Genomic DNA, 21,676 nt, shown 5'->3' with positions numbered 1-21,676 from the left:
AGACTCTTTTCCTGATGAGCTTTCTTGCAATTGTACTGTGTTTGATCTTGTACCCATATTTGGTTGGATGCTTACTTGACTTTATTAGCATGTGTATTCAATGGTAACCAAATCACCAAGAGTTTTGTGAATTTCTACGTGATGCATTGCAACACTGGAAAAACTAACAGAATGCAATACACACAGATTGAGGAGGCTAGCTACAGTTGTGACATGCTGCAGAAGCGAGCCGCAAATGATCAATTGCCTGTAGTTTATTCTTGTGAACTACACATATTCTGTCAGTGTCCATATTGAACAAACAAGAAAAAACAAGAGAATATAAAGCAAAGGAAGCCAAATTATAATGGTTTAAGTGTTTGATACCTAAGGCCAAATTGACAAATGAGAATGCTTATATAGAAATTTACAGTTTTTCGAGCAATGCTGCATAAACATTAATGGACTTGATACAGGATGTTGCTACTGAAATTTGTTATCTTCAATGTTCTGCATGTTAATGCTAATTAAGCCAAATGCTTTCATTGAAACTCAAAACTGGGGACAAGTCTGCTTCTACCACCTGCCGAATAGGTGGAGAAACATCAACCATAATTGCAACTTCATCCCTACATGCCTTAAAAGCAAAACTTGCCATACTATGAGGCTGCTTTGTTTTGCACACTTCTTCTAAAGCTCAACACGATGAAAAAACTTCAGCAAAATTTCCTAGTTTTAAAGTGACATTTACATCGTTGAAACCCGTTTTTAATTAATAGAAAATATGTGCAAAATTCATGCTTGTAATTCACGCTCAAGGAAGGAAATACCAAACTTGGCAGTTTGTTCAACTTATATATTTGCACCAAATCCAACAGAAAGAGAAAATTACACATGTAAATCCTGGCAATACAAAAGAAAGAAAGCAGAGAAGAACCCTGCGGAAGGCAAAGAAAGTTTCAAAATTTTTAGCAATTTGAAGGAAAGAGTGAGGAACTATAGCCTACCTTGTTTTGCTCCTGAGCTTATGGCAGATCTGTCCTGGGTGGATTTTCTAACGTATTAAGAAATCCAAGTGGAAGCCCAGATTCAGAAGATGTTGGTCGTCATGTTTTTTCTACGACGACCTCCCAGTCTCGTTGGTCAAAGGCTAAGAGATCTCCTCCTTCTACGGTGGATCACTCTCCCATTTCTTGGCTGGGATCACTCTCCACTCTCCATTTGTTTGCTGTCCCTGTTTCATCTGCTTGTCCCAACAATGAGCACCAATTTTTATTTTTAATATATTTAATATATTTTAACATATGCTATTATGATAGTAATTTTGAAAAATTAGAAGATAATTTAAAAAAAATTAAAAATGAATAAAAAGAGTAAATTGTTATTTTATTTTTTGATTATATTAAAATTAATAATTTATTTTTTATATTTTAAAATAAATCTATTAACCATTTTATTATTTTGTTCATCTTTTTTAATTTAGTCATTAATTAAGAAATTAAAAAATAATTAAATGAGAGATAAAAATATTAATAATAATAAAATTGAAAATATTCATAATAAAAAATTAGGTATGAAAGTGTTTATTATTGATGATAAAAATTAAGAAAAATATAAAAATAATAAAAATATATGTTAAAATTAAAATTTGGAGATATTTTAATTTATTTTTGAAAATAAAAAACTTGGTATTAATATTTAAAAAATTTATTTCGGCTTAACCGGCAATAGAGCCCACATTAATGACACAGACCGTTGGAAGCCACGTAGGCAGTATCGCCATGTGGCACTTAGCTAGACGTCTGTCTCTTTCCTTAAATAAAACAATAATGAATAAATGTACGACAAATTTACATCACGTGGCGTTCACCGGTTGGAATTTGGGAAGCAAAAAGTGGTGGGGTCGGCATATAACAACGCGTGTATAATGCGTGGGCCCGTGGACGGGGAAAGTGAATAAAAAATTAGAAATAGTCACGAAAATATTATATCTTTATAATAATAATAATAATAATAATTTTTTTTTTTAAGACAGAAAGAAAAATCCGAAAGGAATAAGCTCACCGTTTGAAGGAGACAAAATTTGAAAACACAATCCTTTGTAATATTCATGGTAAATTATTACACAGGTCGATTAGCAACAGCTCATGACAAGCACTTATCCCAACAATGACGCCAATTTTTCATTTTTAATATATTCTTAAATTGATAAACTAGCCGATGTTCTTTACTCTGATCAACTAGCTGATGTGTTTATTAAATCCTTGCGTAGTCCAGCTCATTCTCATTTTTATTTGCAGGTGTTCTTTCCACCAGATCCAACGTTTCTTAGATATTACAAAGCAGTTTTGGAGTGAAGAGGCATTCAGTTTGAAAGGATGGTATGAGTATTTTTGAGATTTCAGAGAAAAGTCTGACATGCAAGAGATCCTACGCAGCTTCACAAGTGGACTTAGGGGAAAATGAAAAAGAAAAAGAAATTATATTGCTTAAGAAGAAATATGGACACAATAAGCATCTGCAGAAGCAGAAGAGGTAAATCATCTATCTGCACTACAAAAGAATCATTAGAGACAAAAGCCTCTGAAGCAAGAGAGCGAGCAAGGCAATTAGCCTGCCTTCTAACGTGCAAGAAACTACCAGACTATTACGTTCACACTAGATGGTTAAACAAATTTTTACAGCTAAATGTGTAGTTTCGTATAAAGCGACAGGCGCCTAGATGACTGCCAAATAGCTATATTGCTACGCGGTTTCAAAAGGTATGAGTTTTTTTGATAGTTAAGGAACGTGAAAATGGTCCCATAAGCACAAAATGATAAAGACATCAAGTGACTTCGATTGACCACATCAACAAAATAAGCATCTCCTAATTTAATGATAGCTGTACAATAATCATACTCATGCATAAAAAATTCTTGTACTCTAGAGCATAAGCATATGAGAGTGAAGTATCACCATATCTGGATTAGACCTATTCTCTGTTGCATTGTGCCGTCACCGTATATCTCTCTTTGCTGTAATCTCAGTCTCTGCTATTGTGTTCCAGGTAATTCTGGTTCTGCCCTTTTCCTATCTTTTGATCACATGTTTTACATTTGCGTTACATTTCTTAATTTTAATTAATCTAAGCTGTAATTTTGTTATGCAAATCATCTCTTTGTAGATCAGTAGTACATCCATCTATCGCAGACTTCACAACCACACAGCTCAGTTTCAGCATCTCCTTCGCAAGCCAAAATGTATGTAAATTTCTTTCTCTTTTTTCTTCATTTTGTGTTTTAGTTGGTTATTTTCAGGCGGCAATCGGTTGTTTAAATATGCAAGAACAGAGAAGTTTGCGTCATCTTTGTTATCCGCGTTTTCCGTTCGATAGTTGGGCTTAATTAATCAATATAAGCTAGCATTTTTCTTTCCATTTTATTTGGAAGAACACCATCGATCTTCCCCACCTGATGTGCACGTAACCTAGAGTGATAACTTCACCTTACATTCCTTCGATGTTTTTAATAATAGGGTTCGTGAGCTACTCTCCATTCTTCAGATGCTAGGCTTCCTCATCTCACAGAAACCCCTATCTTGGGACATGCAGGTGTATGTGGCTGTTCTACTAGTCATCTCCGGCATTGTATTTTCAAGTGAATATGATAACCTCGAATCTAGTGCCTCAAATAACCAAAAAAGTGCTCACAAGGCTCTTTTCCTTATGGGCATTCTTGCAATTACACTACTTGTGAACAATCTTATGACCAAATTTGGTTGGACACTTGTGAGCTTATCGGCATGTGTGTTTATAGCATGGAAATCAAACCCAAAGTTTCGTGAATTGCCAGGCGAAGTACTGCGACACTTGAAGGAGCTAGCTACAGCTCTGAAGAAGCTAATTGAAGATGTAGTAATGAGATATCGCAGGAGCGAGAAACCAAATGAATTGCCTGGGTAAGTAAAGAAGGTAGTAAAAAAAAAATTGATGGGGAATAACAAAATGATTTCCTAGTTACTGATGCATATCAATGTCTATCATTAATTAGGGACAAAAATTCCACACATAATTCAATTGAGGAAGGTGGTGGGGGGATAGCAAGTGCAGAACCTTCTCCTTTACTAAGGTACCCAATCCTCTCCCCACTCTATTCTCATTATGCAGTTGCCCCTTTTTACTTATAGTTTCGTTTGTGCTGCATTATGGTTCAAGTTATGGTTAAGTTTCAGTAGTCAGTTTTGGAGTTTTAAAATCTTCAAAACTTTCACTTTTTCAATCTACCAAATTGTTGGATTGAGAGATTTTTGATACTTACCGTCCATTATTTAATTTTACCTTACTTTAAAAACCTCTTTATACTCTATCCAAACATATTGTAAATGAATTATTAATATTATTGATACAACTATGGTTATGATCAGGGACGATAATTTAACACCCAATTCAGTTAATGAACAAGGAGGTGGAGAAGATGTTTATGAAATTCCTTCTTTACCAAGGTACATAATTTTCTCTACAATTGCTTTTTTTTAAGACGTGCATTGTTAATACAATATTAATTAGGGGTGGGTTTGATTAAGTACTCAATACAACATTGATATAGAATCATGCATGCTATTTCCTTAATTATATAAATAATATTTTTCAGGTTTCAACTGGCAAAATGAGAATGTTATATGAAGTTTCCGGTTTAGAAGCAGAGTTGCATCAACATTAATGGACTTGTTAATTAAATTTCTAGCTCTTTCAATGAATTACTGCATTTACGATTTTGTTGAGGGTCGCTGGAGCTAGCTTTCCCTGGAAGTATGGCAAGGATTGGTGCTAATTAAGGGTATTTTTATTGAATTTTACAATTTTCAATTTTTCTAAATTTTATAAATCATATTTATTATTCTTTATCCCTTTGTTTAGAATGTAAAATTTTTAAGAATTTAATTTAATTATTTTTTTTTCAATTTTATGTTTGAAATAAAAAAATTTAATTATTTTTATTTTAAAAAAAATAAAATTTAAATATAATTTTATAAAAATAAAATTATATATATATATTTTTTACAAATGATTTATTTTTAAGGACATCTGTAACATGTTGTACTAGAGTTATTATGCAAGCTTTTTGATAAATGTTGGATTGACAGAGTCATTTGGATTTTGATTACACTGATACAAATAATATATAATTTTATAGTCTACTGCGTTCATAAACCAAATTGTGAAAGCAGCTGTCATTGTGATATTAAATAATTCTATTTTGAAATAGAAAGATTAGCCATAAAAAAGAAAGAAAGCTGGTTAAAAAAAAAAATAATTTGCATCTAATTAAATTAGCTCATTTTCAATTGAAAAATGCAAAATTCATGGTATTTCATACTAAAAGAAATGCTATTTATGGGATTTTTAATTTTATTCTTTTTAATTTATTATTTAAATTTATTTAAATTTTTTAATTTAATTTAAAAATTAAAATTTTAGAACTGAATTTCTTGATTTCAAAAAAATAAATAAAAAGTTCAATTTCAATAAATGCATGGGTGAAATTGAACATTAAGCCGTTAGGAAAAACACCAAACTTGATAGTGTGTTCAACTTATATATTTGAACCAAATCCAACAGAAAAGAGAGAAGGGAAAACTAGAGAGATATGATATATACATGCTTGGGAATACAATTCAAAGAAAGCAGGACACTGCAGGCAAAGTAAAGATTCAAAATTTTTAGCAAATTAAAGGGTAGGAGTGAGGATCTGTAGCCTACCTTGTTAGCTTCTGGGATTGTGAAATCTGAAACAGATCCCAGAAGATGTTGGTGATCATGTTTCCTACGACGACCTCTCTAGTCCCATTGAGCAAAGGCTAAGAGATCTCCTCCTTCTACGGTGATCACTCTCCATTCTTGGCTGGGATCTTTCATTGATCATATGATAAATAATTACACAGGTCAACTTATCTACAGCTCATGATCCATTTGAAAAATTTAAGATTCTCTGTTAAAAATATTTTAAAATCTATCAATATTGAAATGTTAATACAAGTTGTGTATATCAAAGTCTTTTGACATCCATTGTAATGAAATCACAAAATGAAACTAAAATTGATATTTTTAGAATTCACTATCGATATCTTCTTTTAAAATATAATAGTATCAAATTAAATGAATCATTAGTAAATTTACTCACATATATTTTATATAAATTATAAAAGATCACACTTGAACTGAGAAAAATGATAACAACGGAACATTTAATTTCCAAGTGGGTGTTTATTGTTAGATTAAGGTGTTAATATTAAAATTAATTTTAAAGTGAGATCACTTTTTAAAGTCATAAAAATTATATTAATATCAATTTAGTTTATTTTTTAATAAAAATAACAGATATTTGATCATTATTTATTATAATATCAAGTTAATAGTTAATTTTTAATAAAAATAACAGATATTTGATCATTATTTATTATAATATCAAGTTAATTTTGAATGAAATAAAAAAATCCTGATGGTTTTACGCAATTTACTTGTTATGAATATCTTGCTCAATTTCAATTTTTATAAAAAAAAAAAATCAGAAAATCGTCCAATGGAAGTTAACAGAGGAGGATGGAAAAAAAAAGGCCGTCTAAAGCTAATATGACTAGATATATTTTTTTAATCTCAATGGAAATGGAATAAGTGTTAGATAACGGAGGAGGATGAGAAAAAGCCGTTTGGAACTGATATGGAGGAGGATGGAAGAAGAAGCCGTTTGCAACTAATTGCACTAGGTATATTATTTTATCTAAATGAAAATGGAATAAGTGTTAGATAACGGAGAAGGATGAGAAAAAGCCGTTTGCAATTAACAACAGTAGATATATTTTTCGAAGTCAATGGTTCAAGGGTGGGTCACTGTCAATGTAACAACGTTAGAGAGAGAGAGAGGAAACGAGGGTATATCACAAGAGTGTATATATAGAGAAAGAGGAAACAATAGTGAGAAGCTATCTCGCAAAACAAGCTCGCACTGCATAGAGATGAAAGAAGAGTGGCAAGTGAGAGGATGAATTTGAATCTCAGGGATAGTTTGTTCTTTCTTTTGTATTCCATGGCAAGGTATGTAAAATTCATTGGTTAGTTTTTTTTTTTTTTAATAGAAAGATTAAAAGAGTAAAAATTTGAACCTGAATCTACCAAGTGAATTACATGCCTTCAATTATTAAAGGCTTAGTTATTGCTTTTAGCTCTTACTCTGATTTTTGTATTAGCAGAATCACTAATGTTAATAATCAACTATATATACATGTATTTTTAACAGCGTAGCGAATGGAATGGCCTATTTCCTTGAGATGTTGATTTCCCTCATATCAGCGAAAAATCCATTTCAGGCACATAGTGTCATAATGCATATTGTTGTGGTTACTCTAGTCATGGATGAAATAGCATCGGCAATTGAAGAAAAACTAAAACAATTGCCAGAATAAGCTGTTTATTGCTTTCGCGGATTTTTATAAAATCATTTAATAATTGTTTACTCATAAAAATTTTAATTTAGAACTCCCATGAGTTATGAACAGAGGACTTGAATAAGCTTCAACTTGGAGTGGGACTGTCAAGCTCCAGCGAACTCAAGCTTGGCTGATTTTTTTTTTTTCAACTCCCAAGCCAGCAGTCTATCCCAGCTCCATTTTTAACGACTAATCCTAAAAGGAAAAATTAGAATGTGTAGAGGAATTCAATTTGCCAGAAATTATATTTAAAAGGAAGGAAGACGAAATTGATATTGGAGTTTGTCTCGTGATGATCTCGAATATTCATAACAACTTATTAACAAAAAGGAAATCTTTCGCTAACTGTGAACAGAAAGTACCTAGGGTTCACTAAATTGAACAAGAAAACCATTAGAGAGGCAACTTATTAATGCAACTGGAGGGGCCATGGGCAAGGCCCAGAGTCTATGATGCAATTGGAAGTAGATTTACCCAAATCCAATTAAACCCATCCATGTTTAAGGCCATAGCCACCAAGAACTATTTTGTATGTATTCACCAATCATATTCTGCCAACTCATCATCAGGATTAGACTGTGTCACCACCGTGCACTCAACTTCATCTTCCTTTATAAACCCTAATTCTAAAAAGGTCTGCTTATGTAGCCATATCGCGCAGGCTCCGGTAAGTTTTCAAAGCTCTCTCCTCATTCCTCTGTTTAATTTCTTCTCTTAAGAAACCCAGAACCATGGATTTAGATTCTTCATTGAACATTTGATGTACATACCAGGCATGTACTAAATAATTATGGTTAAGATGAGGTTGAGGGTTGGTTGATTTTGTATGCTAACTAGGGAATTTTTCGTGATTTGCTATTAATAATTTTAATTTATATATTTAATTTTTAAATTTTAATATATAAAAATAAAATAATATTTTAAATTTATTGTTAATTATTTTATATTTTATTTTTATTATTTTTAATATAGACTAAACTTTTATCTCATAATTATTTTAATAAAAGTTTCATAAATATTATACAACATAAAAGAAAATATTATTAATAAAAGAATAAAATATATAGTAATAAAATAAAAATACAAATTAAAAATGTGAAATTGTGATGCCCCTTACCCGTCTATCAGATAGCCGAACAAGAAGTGCTACATTCGGTGAGCACCCTATCTTGTTTTATCATATCTATTGTAAACTTTTGATGTCATTTAAAACATGTTTTCTATTTTTAGAAATTTTTTTTTTTTATATATCTTATTTCTGTGGAGACCCGGACAGAGCCTCCCTTATTTTATTAGAATCTGGTGGATTACACTAATCACCTTATAACATGTCCATATTCATATTACACATTTCCATATCATATTCTCATTTATCATATCATTTACAATTATTTATGAGATCTCAAAATGAAGTATTATCTATTGCATTCATATAGAAATTCATAGATAATAAATTACAAGTTTTCATTTCAATCTCAAAGTTTAATTACAAGTCCAAAATGAAATACATCATGACTAAACATAATGAACCAAAATACTAGTATATACATGGGCCCTACCAAAATACAACAGACCGGTGAGGTGACTCTGGACAATGGCAGATCTGATCAAAGCTCTGTGCACTCATCTTCTTCATGCTGGCTCATCGCGGTCGATCTCCAAAGATCACGTGATGGAAAATCAACGCGCTAAGCATAACGCTTTAGTGGTGCATAATTTATAATAACAATAATTTAATAATTTGAAATAATATATGCAACTCATAATTTCGGTATTTTACATTTTTATTGCTCTTTGGAAATAATTAACATTATTAGGATCTTTTATGATTACTTATTGTATTTTAAGTCTTAATTATTATTATTATTTTTTTATCGGTACCCAAGAAAACCTATAACAAATTATAAAAGCCTGGATGTACGGGTGTATCGTTAGACAAACGATGTACCATATGTCTATCCAAGATATCGTCTGTGCACGAGGCCACCGTCGCACAGACATTGTCGGGCTTGTAAAGCCGAAATAAAGTAGGCATATAGTTCAGAACAATCATACCAGACATATATTGTCAGTTCATGATTTTCTCGGTAGGCGATCGCTATCACAGTAGTCCCTAATTGGTATACCAATTTATCCAACTAAATAAATAAGTCTAGGTATACTATGGGCAATTAAATATTTTTAATTAATTTAGCACTATTCACTATTACTATTATCTAGTACTGTTCATTGGTACCATAAATTTCATATTAATAGGACATTAGTCCTATTTTACATATTCATATCATTTTTAATATTAAATTTTCCTTATGAGTATTTTAATTATCCTATATAGCATTTTTTTTTTCCATGAACCTTTCTTTAGGTTCATGTTGATGTGTTATCTTTATCTAGGAATTTGACTAGGTTGGGATGTCTATTTAGTCACAATTCCTTCATAACAATTGCTCCTCTATGTTTAAACTTGAATTTCAGTTTTTGAATCACTGAGTTTGGGGTTATAGAACTCAAGTTATGGACAAAATACCAAAGGAATAGTATTTTGGGACATTTTCTGGGTTGGCAGTTTCAGTGACCCAACTTGTGCTAACCATTTGAATTGGTTAAAGGCAAAACTGGGTTATGGTCTTCATGAAAATGTAGCCCCATGTCTAAACTTTCCATGGTTAAAATTTTAGGTCAATTGGACCAGTATAGAGAGAGTTATGATCAAATGAACAAGTACTGTTCATTTGGTCATTTTCTGGGTTGGCAGTTTCAGTGACCCAACTTGTGCTAACAATTTGAATTTGTTAAAGGCAAAACTGGGTTAAGTGGTCTTCATGAAAAATGTAGCCCTATGTCTAAAATTTCCATGGTTAAAATTTTAGGTCAATTGGACCAGTATAGAGAGAGTTATGACCAAATGAACACGTACTGTTCATTTGGTCATTTTCTGGGTTGGCAGTTTCAGTGACCCAACTTGTGCTAACAATTTGAATTTGTTAAAGGCAAAACTGGGTTAAGTGGTCTTCATGAAAAATGTAGCCCTATGTCTAAACTTTCCATGGTTAAAATTTTAGGTCAATTGGACCAGTATAGAGAGAGTTATGACCAAATGAACACGTACTGTTCATTTGGTCATTTTCTGGGTTGGGTTGCAGGGAAATCCGAATTTGGGCAGTATTTAGGTCAAGTTTTGGACAGAATTTGGGCATGGTTTCTTCATGGAAAATGGGCTATTTTGGGTCTAGTTTCACCTCCAATTGGCCTCATACCAATTGGGGTCACACAATTTTATTTATGGCCTAAAATGTACACTGCCCTCAACAAACACAACCTGCAGAAAATTGACACTTCCAAAACTCAATCTCCTCCAACTTCCTTACTTCAATTTGCATGTAATACACTTCTATAAGCAACAATCTCATCCCAATAGATCAATTTCAACATTTTACACAAAGTCCTCAACATTTATACAAACCCTAGTTTTCAAAGTTTCAAATTTACACAAACACTACACAATCAAACACCCAAACATTTCAACTAATTACACATTCTCATAGAACCATTTTTCATCACTTAAAAGCAATAAATTTCAAGTTCCATGGCTGCCAAAAATTCAAGGGTTCTTTCCTCTAGATTTTCTTTTTGTTTTAATGGTATTTATGCTTAGCTAAACATGCTTTTCATGTTTAATAAAGAGAAGAAGAGGGATTAGTGCACTAACCTCTTGTGACCCACTTCAAACTTTAATCTTTCTTCTTCTTATGGGTATCTAAAGCTTCCTTATGGTGTGGGCTAAATTTTTTGTGAAGGGGTCTATGGGTTTTGCTGAGTAAAAGATTGTGAAATCAAGCTTTAAGCTTGATAAAAATGGTGGGGAGGGAGAGAGCAAGGGAGACGGCAAGGAGAGAGAGAGAAGAGGAAGAAGAAGATGGTTGGTGGGGGGTTTTGTCTCTTGTGGTTATTTATATATATATATATATTTATGTGTACTTTATTGTTTTTAAATTTCATAAATCTATTTCCTTTCTTTTCTTTTCTTTCCTTTTCTTTTCTTTTCTTTTCTTCTTCTTTCTCTTCTTATTTTTCAAATTTAAATTCATAAAATTAATTTATGTTAATTATTCTATTTCCAAATTTTAATTTGACATTTAAGTCAAAATTCACCTCTAGGGGTGAAATGACCAAAATGCCTTTCATGGTGCTCATCGGATTATTTTTATTTTTTTTTATACCAATTAATAAATTCTTTAAATTTTATTTTATTTCTCAAAATTTTTCCTATATTTTTTTTTTAATATTTATTTCATTAATTTATGCCTCCTCATTATAGTTTAGGTGTAGTTTCGTACATTTTGACTGTCCAATGATATGAGTCGTTTGAATAAGAAATTGTACGATTACCTATGGTGAGGGCATTACAAATAATTTGATTATGGTTAAATTATATGATTTTTTTTTATTTTAAAATATTTAAAAATTTTTATTCTTTTAATTACTAAAGAAATATAATATATTTAAATATTATTTTTATTTAATAATATTAATTTTATTTTAAAAGAAGAATATTAGTAATTAATAAAATATAAAATATATATTTTATAATAATATTTGTAAGTTTTATATATTGTATTTTAAATAAATATAATTTAAAAATTTTATAAAATTATTAAAATTGTAAAATATAAATTATTAATTAAAATATTTTTATATAAATTATTAATTAAAATATAAAATTAAATAAATTTAAGTATTTTTAAATAATTATAATTAAGTTTAGGATGAATTTAAATAATTAATAATAAATTTTAATTAGGAAAGGTAAAAAATGGTCAGAAAAGAATGATGGGAGGAAGGATCTTTGAAAGAAAAGAAAAAAATAATTCTTATCGTCGGAGACTGAATTTAAAGAGAGAGAAGTAATTGTATAATAACGGTGATTTCGAACAAAATATTTTATATAAAAAAATAAATTAATACAAATTAATTATATATATATATAAGTAAATTTTATAAAATTATAATTATTAAATAATTATCAAATAATTATTAAGTAATTTTTATTTTTAAAATTAATAATTAAAAATATTTATTTTTAAACTTAATAATTAAAAATACATATTTATTTAATTTTTATTGATTTATCATTCCTTGTGATATGTCTATGGAGTATCCACATTAAAATGAGTGGTCGATTAACCCCACTCTTTTTTTTTTTAAATCACATATATATATATATATTCACTAACAAATATTTTTTTAGACATCATTAAAATTTTTAAAATATTATTATATTTAACAAATTTAGACTTGTGTTGGACCCTTTACCGACACCTATTATTTTAATATTTTAAAATAAATAATAATACCTAAAAGTCAAAACTTATACAATAATCAAACTTTAATAGTTTTTATATATAAAAAAAAATAAAAAAACTCTAATGGCTCTCTTATTAATTATAAGAATTTAATTAATTTTTTTTATTAATTTTCATATTTAGAAATATAAATAATAAGGAAAATTTTTAAATTTTAAATTAAAAAATTATTTTAAAATAATAGAAATTAAATTAAAAATTATATAATAATATAAAAAAATTTAATTTAATTCTTTTCTAGAAGCCACTTTAAAGGAAGGTGTCGTTTTCTGTATCCAACTCAGTTTGATCAAATGAGGAAAGGGTTGTTTGCTTTCGGCAGTACATAAGACAACGTCAGTGTGGGCCACGCAGTGTCTACATAAGACAACGTACGTCAGATCCTCGAAATCAGATTGAAGGATCTGTTTGATTTCCATTTTTATCAAATTTAATGACTAATTTTTTTAAGGAAAAATTTTACTATACTCTAACCATGATTTTATTCAATTCAAGTTTAATTATTATTTTTAATTACAACTGCATTACAATGTCATAAGGTTATCTAATTTCGATTTAATTTTAATTTCATATTACATAGATTCAATGTGAATTTAAATGATGTACGTAGTGGTGTCTAATTTCATATAGTTATTAAACTCAGATTTAATCAGTCAGTTGAATTAATGAATCGTTAAATTGATTTTTAAATTTGTTTGAGTTTATAATTGAACCAGATAAGAAAGTGATCCAGCGTGACCCGATTGATTCAATTAGTTCAGTTATTTAATAGAATTTCTCTCATTTTTATATTTAGTATAAAAAAATTAAACTCAAAATCTTATAAAAAGTCTTTAAAATCAAAATCAATTGAGCTAGTTTAGTAGTTGTGTGTTTTTCATTTTAATATATTTATTTTTTAATATATACTTAATATTTCATAAATATTAAAAAAAGAACTATACATTTATGCATTATATTATTTAACATTTTCGTATAAAATTTAAAAATATTATTAAAATTTATTAAATATAATTTAATAAATATTAAAATTTTATTTTAAACAATTAAAATTTAATTAATTATATTTACTTATATTAACAGGTGTTATATTTAATTAATTTTAATTAATTTTTAATGACTAATGAGTTAAATAATTGATCTACTGATTGAACTATTGACCCATTCACACGATCATTTTATTGGGTCAACCTCCAAACTAAGTATAATAACACTGCTGATTTCAAGTACATATAGTATTTAACCTAGCAGTAATAATTATCATCAAACTAAATTTTGGGTTTAATTTACTTTAATTATCTTGAAAATTCAATTGGCGATAAAATTGGATTGTCATGGTGTCTAGAAATTGTTAGAAATAAAATTAAAAATTTGATTAAAAAATTAGATAAAATCAAAAGCTATGTACATCCGCTGCAGAGTTCACTTCCCTTAAGGTGTGAACAAATACCACGTGCTGAATGCTTGACTTCCAAGGAGCACCATTTAGATTAGAAACCCAAGAAATAGCAGATTTAGAGTCATATTCAATAATGATATCATCGCCATTCTCTCATTTGTCAGACAGCTGAAGACGCAATTCAAGGACTTGATATATTTATATTTTTATTTATAAATATAAAAATTTAAATAATTAATTTTTAATTAAATTTTTATATTTATTTAATGACAATCAAATAATTTTAATTTTTTGATTTAAATTATAATATATAATTAAATTGTAAAGTATTAGAGACTAATAGAAAATTTGAGACATCAATTAATAAAAAATAAAAATTTATTATATTTATTTAATATCTTTTTTTATAAATATTTATAGAAATTAATATAAATTTTGATTTATTAATTAGCTACAGATAGAGAGAGAGACAATAATTAGAAAGACACCACCTCTCATGACAAAGGAAAATAGTATGTGAGAGGCAGAAAAAACAACGGCAGACTTAGATAAGAGGAAGAAAAAATGAAGGGTCGGTGACGAGGACAGCCAAGTTGTGAAGCTCTTTTTCCAACAGTTTCCCTCCCCTCTCCTGTATAATAAGGTAAAGAATTTCAGCAATGTTTACTCCGATTTCTGCTATGTGCCCAAGAAAGTAGAGATACAAAGTTTGCCAAGTACTTCAGAGGTTTTGATTAATCCAACCGCAGACTTGAAGCCAAATGTGTGTAAAATCTCTTGCCCCTCGTTTTTCCTATACTCTTCTTCTTTTAGTTATTTTATGTACCCTTTGTTTCAACTGCCTCACATTTCTGTCCTCCTCCGTTTTTCTTCTTCTTCTTCTTCTTCTTTTATTTATTTATTTATTTTTTAATTTAAAACCTTTGGGTCCAAGACATATCAGAGATAAGTCAACATACGTCAAAAGCAATATATAATTTTTTATAATATAATTTAAAGAGAATATGTTAGAATTTGGACCTTCATGTTATAGTATAATTTTATGGGGTCTATAAGCTTAGAGTAAATAAGTTTATACGTACACTTGAAGGCGTCTTCATAAACGCCGCTCTTAGCATTAGCTTTCGATCAATCTCTGTCTTAAATTATTTCATTAGCATTTTTCTTGAATTCTTGTTGGATTTGATGAATCAAAGAAGATGAGAGAGTGCATCTCGATTTACATATGGGTCAGGCCGGTATTCAGGTGGGAAATGCTTGCTGGGAACTGTACTGCCTCGAGCATGGCGTTCAGCCTGATGGCCAGATGCCAAGTGACAAGACCGTCGGTGGAGGGGACGATGCTTTGAGCTCCTTTTTCAGCGAAACTGGTGCAGGTAAGCACGTCCCTCGAGCTGTGTTTGTTGATCTTGAGCCCACTGTTACTGATGAAGTGAGGACAAACTTTTCGCCAGCTCTTCCACCCAGAGCAACTCAAGATGCTGCCAACAACTTTGCACGCGGCTACTATACTATTGGGAAAGAGATTGTTGATCTTTACTTGGACCGTATCAGAAAGCTTGCTGACAACTGCACTGGCCTCCAAGGATTCTTGGTGTTCAATGCTGTTGGAGGTGGTTCTGGTTCTGGTCTTGGATCACTTCTCTAGGAGCGTATTTCTGTTGACTATGGCACAAAATCATGCTTGTTCTGGTAGGAACTACTTTGCTGCCATTTGCTACTAAAAAATACAAAAGGGGGGAATTGATATGAGGTTTTTGGGATATTTTTCAATTTTCTTTTTGCTCCTACCTGATGCCTCCCGTGTTTGTTTATTTGTGAGAACAAAAAGTGAAATGAAACTTCATACTTACCAAAAAAAAACACGTAGAATACACGGGCAAATGACAAACCCTAGCTTTGTTGATTTTAGTTTTTTCTTTCTTTCTTTGTTTAGTTCTTTTTTTTTTTTTTTTTTTTTTTTTTTTTTTTTGAGTAGATTGGCTAATGAAAATAACTCAAGTATATCTTTTTTATGGCTAATAACAGGGTAGCTAATGAGATGATGACCTCTTTCCTTCAGATGCTGGTTTCCCTCATCTTAGTGAAAAATCCATTTGAGACACATGGTACCATAATGCAGATGATTGTGATTACTCTAGTCATATATATAGTAGCATCGATAATTGAGGATAAACTGAAAAGTTGTGATTCAAATTACAAAACAATTGTTGGCAATACTCGTTTCCTGATCGGCTCTCTTGCTATTGTGCAACTTGTGTGGATCCTTGTTCCCAATTTTGGTAGGTTACTTCTGAACCTATGGGTCTGTGCGTTTATATGGGCAGCATGGGACTTGTATCAAGACTTGTGTAAATTGCTTCATAAAGCATTTCAACACTTGAAGAAGCTAGCTGAAGATATAATCCACAAATTGAGGAGGCCAGAACTGTTGTGCTACACACAAGGAACGAGCCACCAAATGACTTGCCTGAGTAAGCACATATCCCAATGAGTTCCTCGTTATTCATTCATATCCCTTTTGCACTTTCACCAGGTACATGAGTTAGGGATTTTCATTTTCTAGATCTGAATCACTATAGATTCAAGACACAAAAATATGTATATATATGATGAGACTACCTATTAAATACATGAGTTTCATATGCTTATATTTTAAATCTATAATGGATGAGATCTAGATAAGAATTTCCCTTTAAACTCCTGATCTAATCTACTTTCATTATGCAGTTGCTTTCTCTCTCTGTGTCTCTTGTTTTTGTTATTTTATGCATTTTCAGTTGCTGTTCCATTTGCTGAATTAGGATTAAGGGCTTGTGGTTACTCTAGCCATCTATATAATAGCATAGATAATTAGTGTTGATCCCATTCACACATTGTGAGTGTTGATCATATTGGAGATAATGTCAAGATACTGTTGTACTAGGAATGCATATCCTATAGTCATGTAAATCTTATCGTTGTCTATATCCTTGTCATTGCCATACTCTATCACTTTGTACTATATACACGTAATTCTGTACATGATATCATGGCATTTACACTCCATACCCTTAACTATGGATTACCATTTTCCACGTGCAAAACCAGACAAGATCGTACATACCTCTATTACATTACTTTTTATAGTTTATTGACTCATTTTTATGCCAATTGTTCCACAATGTAATAAAATGGAAAGAAGAAATAAGTAAAAAAGGAAAAAAGAAAGTTCGAAGATGGACAATTAAACTAAAACAATATTTGATGTAGCATAAGAAAATGAGCTCCTAGAATATTGATGATGTATCCATGGCTATGATTGGGGATGTAAATCCCACACACAACTCAACTGAGGAAGGAGGTGAGGGATAACAGTTTCAGAACCTTCTCTTTGCTAAGGTACTCAATCCTCTTTCCAATGTCTATAATTCCCTACCCAATTGAGCTATAATTTTCTTTGTTTATACCAAATGAATTGCCTGGGTAAGCAAAAATAGAAAAAAAAGTTCGAAGATGGAATTTTAAATTAAAACAAAAATTTGATGTAGCATAACAAATGAGTTCCTAGTTAGTGATGCAACCATGGCTATAATTAAGGATGAAAATTCTACACACAACTCAATTGTGGAAGGAGTTGGACAGCACAGTTTCAGAAGCTTCTCCTTCACTAAGGCACCCAATCCTCTTTCTCTACTTCATTCTCATTATGTAGTTGCCTTTTACAAGTGTTGTTCTATTTATTGACAAGATTTTTTTTTATAAGCAGAATTTTATTGATAAATATTTAAGAAAAACTTAATATATATACAACGTCTAGCTATATTCTGATCATTAGACCACCCTGATATAACCAACTCAGAATAAATCATATTAAGTGAAAACTCTTGAAAGAACACGATACGGTAGCCGATCAATAGATTTATTAACAAGGTATTAATTAGGGATTTGGTTAAGTTTTCTATAATGTAAGTTCTCAAGAACACATAACATTAGTTATAGAGGCCTTTTGTCCCTAAATATGTGGCGACAATTTTTATAGCAATAATCTCCTAAAGTGATTATCATGAATTTTGCAATAAGTTTGTGTGTTAGGACTACCCAATGAGAAACTATCTAATAAAGAAAGAAAACACAGTAAAGAAACTAAAAATAGACCATTTTAGCAATTGGTTGTAGAGAGAGGATCGGACATTGGAGTGAAATATGAGGGAAGATCTAGAAAGACAAATGGGTTATTGGTAACTAAAAATTTTATACCCTCAATTGAAGCTCCAAACAAAATAAAACGAATGCAAAAAATCCACAAATGTAGAGAGAAGGGAGAAAAAAAATAATAAAAAAAAAACTCCAACCGGGTACAACAAAAATAGTCATGCTTCCAAAAAATTTTCAAGAAATTCAAAACATAAAATAGCAGACACCAGTAAATTAATAATGAGAAATTGTGTTAACAAACCTCTGATTAAGCTGCTCTTATTTCAAACCATTATTAATAACAATTTATGTACTCGAAAAAAAAAAATCTGCCAATTAAGCTTTTTAAATTTCAAATGAAAAAGTGATAAATAAAAAATTTAAAAGGAAAAATTGCTAAGACACTGAAAATTAAAGGCTTTGTTTGGATTAAATCATTTGTAAAAAAAAATAATTTAATTGAATTCTCATACAATCATGCTTAATTTTTATTTATTTAAAAGTAAATTTTTTTTAAGTTAAAAAAATTAAATCCTTTAATTTCAAATATAAAATTGATAAAAAAATAAATCAACAAAATTGAATTCTTGTAAAATTATATATTCCAAACAATGGGAAAGAAAATGAAATATAATAATTTGGTCTTATTTTATTCATTTTTATCTGTATTTTTTTTAAAAGAAGTGGATAATGGTGGATTTAGAAAAATTTTTTTTTTGAGATTAATATATAAAAATATAATAAAATTTTATAAAAAAATGCTTTTAAAATTGTGCTACACGTATTCTAATTACCTAAAATATCTTCTTACCATCTCACACTATATTATAAGTTAATTTAATTAAATATATATTAAAATTTTTTAATAAAAATAAAAATAAACTAATTTCTCATTATAAAAATATAATTTTCAACAGAAAAAATAACTCAATGCTTAAATTTAAAAGCATCAATATATATATATATATATATATATATATATATAAGTAATTTAAAAAAATAGGATCAATTGATCCCTCATTAATAACATGGATCCACCACTTGGAAATGGAAAATCAAATCAGTTGAGGTATTGCTTTTTTTTATTTTTATTTTTTTTTTCAAGTTTTTTTTATTTTTATTTTATAAGTAAAACATTTTATTAATAATCAATTTATGAAAAATTTAGTATGAGAACATCCAGCTAACTCAAGTCAACAGACAAAACCAATTATACTTAATTTAGGCGTGTGTCATGCTAATTGAAAAAAACTTGAAAGTTACAAAACCAACACACCAAGAATACACTGCAAACTAAAGGAACAAAACTGAACATACTCGAAACTAAAAGAAAAGCAAAACAACAAAAGAAACAGTTGTAAGACGATCAGGGAAGAACAATCTGCTGCAGTGGATAACCAAGAGCTACTGAGCAAGAGTCAACATCAGAAAAAGCTGAGAGATTGCTTTTAGAATACAAAAATATACAGATGAGCTATTCAGTACGGTATCGGTGGGCTGAAATGGCTGCTCCTGCTTTTGAGAGTCTTAACAGTGAGTTTCATTTCAGCGAAATCGGCTAAGAGAGACAGAGACAAAGGTGGAAATGGGAGAGGGCAAGTTTGGCTGAATTAGCAAGCCCAGCACCGGTGATCATTATTTATACTTAATATCCAAGTAGTGCCATACATAATATTTAATCATTATAATATTACTTTTACAATATTTAATAAATAAACATATAAAGCATCATCACATATTAAAACAATAAAAGATTAAAAAGGAATTGTACTGGTTGCATCATGGATTAATCAAATAATTTTTGTTTTACTTTTTTATCATAATTTATTTTTTTTTTTATTTTTTTTTTTTACTTTAAATGGGATGCTTGATAACTATATTTTATTTAGCTATTTATTTTCTTCCTACATCATCTAAAGAATTTTAATGTATGCTTTGGTAAGTAATCAGTTTCTAACTTTAATATTTAGAGAGAAAACATAGTTTATTTTATAGATTTAAGATGAAAAGAAATAAAGAGTGATTGAGAATGAATTTTAAAGCTTTAAAATTCAAAACCCACAACCATCAATACTACATAGTTTTAATTTATTTAATTTATATAACATTCTCTTCTTTTATAATTTTCACACCAACTTTGATTTCTCTTCTGTGTAATATATGATTTCCCTTTATTTTACTTCTCTTGCATTTTTTTTAATTTAAAAGTAATTAATTTATAATGATTAATTTATTTTAAATAATTGTATAATTTTACAATAATTACATAAAATAATAGAAAGTAATTAATTAATGATCGCCAAATCTATCAGTCATTTAATATAATGTCAATTATATTTAATTGTTTCAAATATTTTACGAGTTATTTGCATTATAAAATTTAACACGTTTATTTTTTTTATACCAATAATTTTAATATAGTTGTTGAATATAATATTATAACCTAAATATCAAGGAAAAAAAATATAATTTTATTAAAAAAAAACTTGTTGAAAACCTGTGGAATACAGCGAGGTTACGAGTTCCATATTGAAAAAGCATAAGAAATTTAAAGGGCTTAAAAGGGTGGGTTTAGCTAACTAATTGGCTAGTTCTAACATTTTATCAACGATTGGTTCAAGTCCAAGCATGTTCATCTCATACTTTATGAACTTTTGTCTCAACTCATTTATTCACCTCCATCCGTTTAATACAAGTTAGTAATATGGCATCAGAGTAGATCGAGCCCGATTCAATTCAAGTGTCAAGGTTCCTGCCTTCTTGATATTATCATCCCGTCAAATTTCAAGGTATTATGAGGAGAAATGATTCCACTTGAGGGAGAATGATCAGTTTTAACCTTTTTAATAATGGTTAGTCTACAACCCAAATATGACTATCTCACACTTTATGGATTCACATTTAAATTTCCATGGACTATACTTATAATAGTACGTTGCTAATTAAATTTATGGTTCTTAAAAGTGAATATATGCTTTGATAAATGTTGATTTAGAAATTCATTTGGATTTTTTTTTTTGAAAGAATTCATTTGGATTTTATTTGACTGATACAAATAAAAATATAATTTCACCAATACATTACACTATAGTATACTAGTACAAGATGAATGCTTTCATAATTGAAATTGTGAAAACAACTATAATTGTGATATAAAATAATTCTATGTTGAATTTGAAAGATTAGCCATATAGAGGGAAAAAAAAAGAGAGAGAGAGAGAGAAAGTTGCTAAAAAAATTTAATTAATATCCAATTAAAACTCAGGAAAAACTTGCATTATTGAAGCCCCTTTTG

At 29.5% G+C, this 21,676-nt stretch overlaps 1 protein-coding gene across 1 annotated transcript; it reads left to right on the top strand.

Moving 5' to 3' along the window:
• Positions 1 to 15,430: 15,430 nt before the first annotated feature.
• On the top strand, positions 15,431 to 15,853 carry LOC110652026 (tubulin alpha-2 chain-like). The gene has a single exon (XM_021807517.2). The coding sequence runs from the start codon at positions 15,431 to 15,433 to the stop codon at positions 15,851 to 15,853; it is 423 nt and encodes a 140-aa protein (XP_021663209.2).
• The last annotated feature ends 5,823 nt before the right edge of the window (positions 15,854 to 21,676 follow it).

This window comes from Hevea brasiliensis, unplaced genomic scaffold, assembly GCF_030052815.1.
Source record: "Hevea brasiliensis isolate MT/VB/25A 57/8 unplaced genomic scaffold, ASM3005281v1 Scaf189, whole genome shotgun sequence".
NCBI lineage: Eukaryota > Viridiplantae > Streptophyta > Magnoliopsida > Malpighiales > Euphorbiaceae > Hevea > Hevea brasiliensis.
This window is presented reverse-complemented; position numbering and strand designations above follow the sequence as displayed.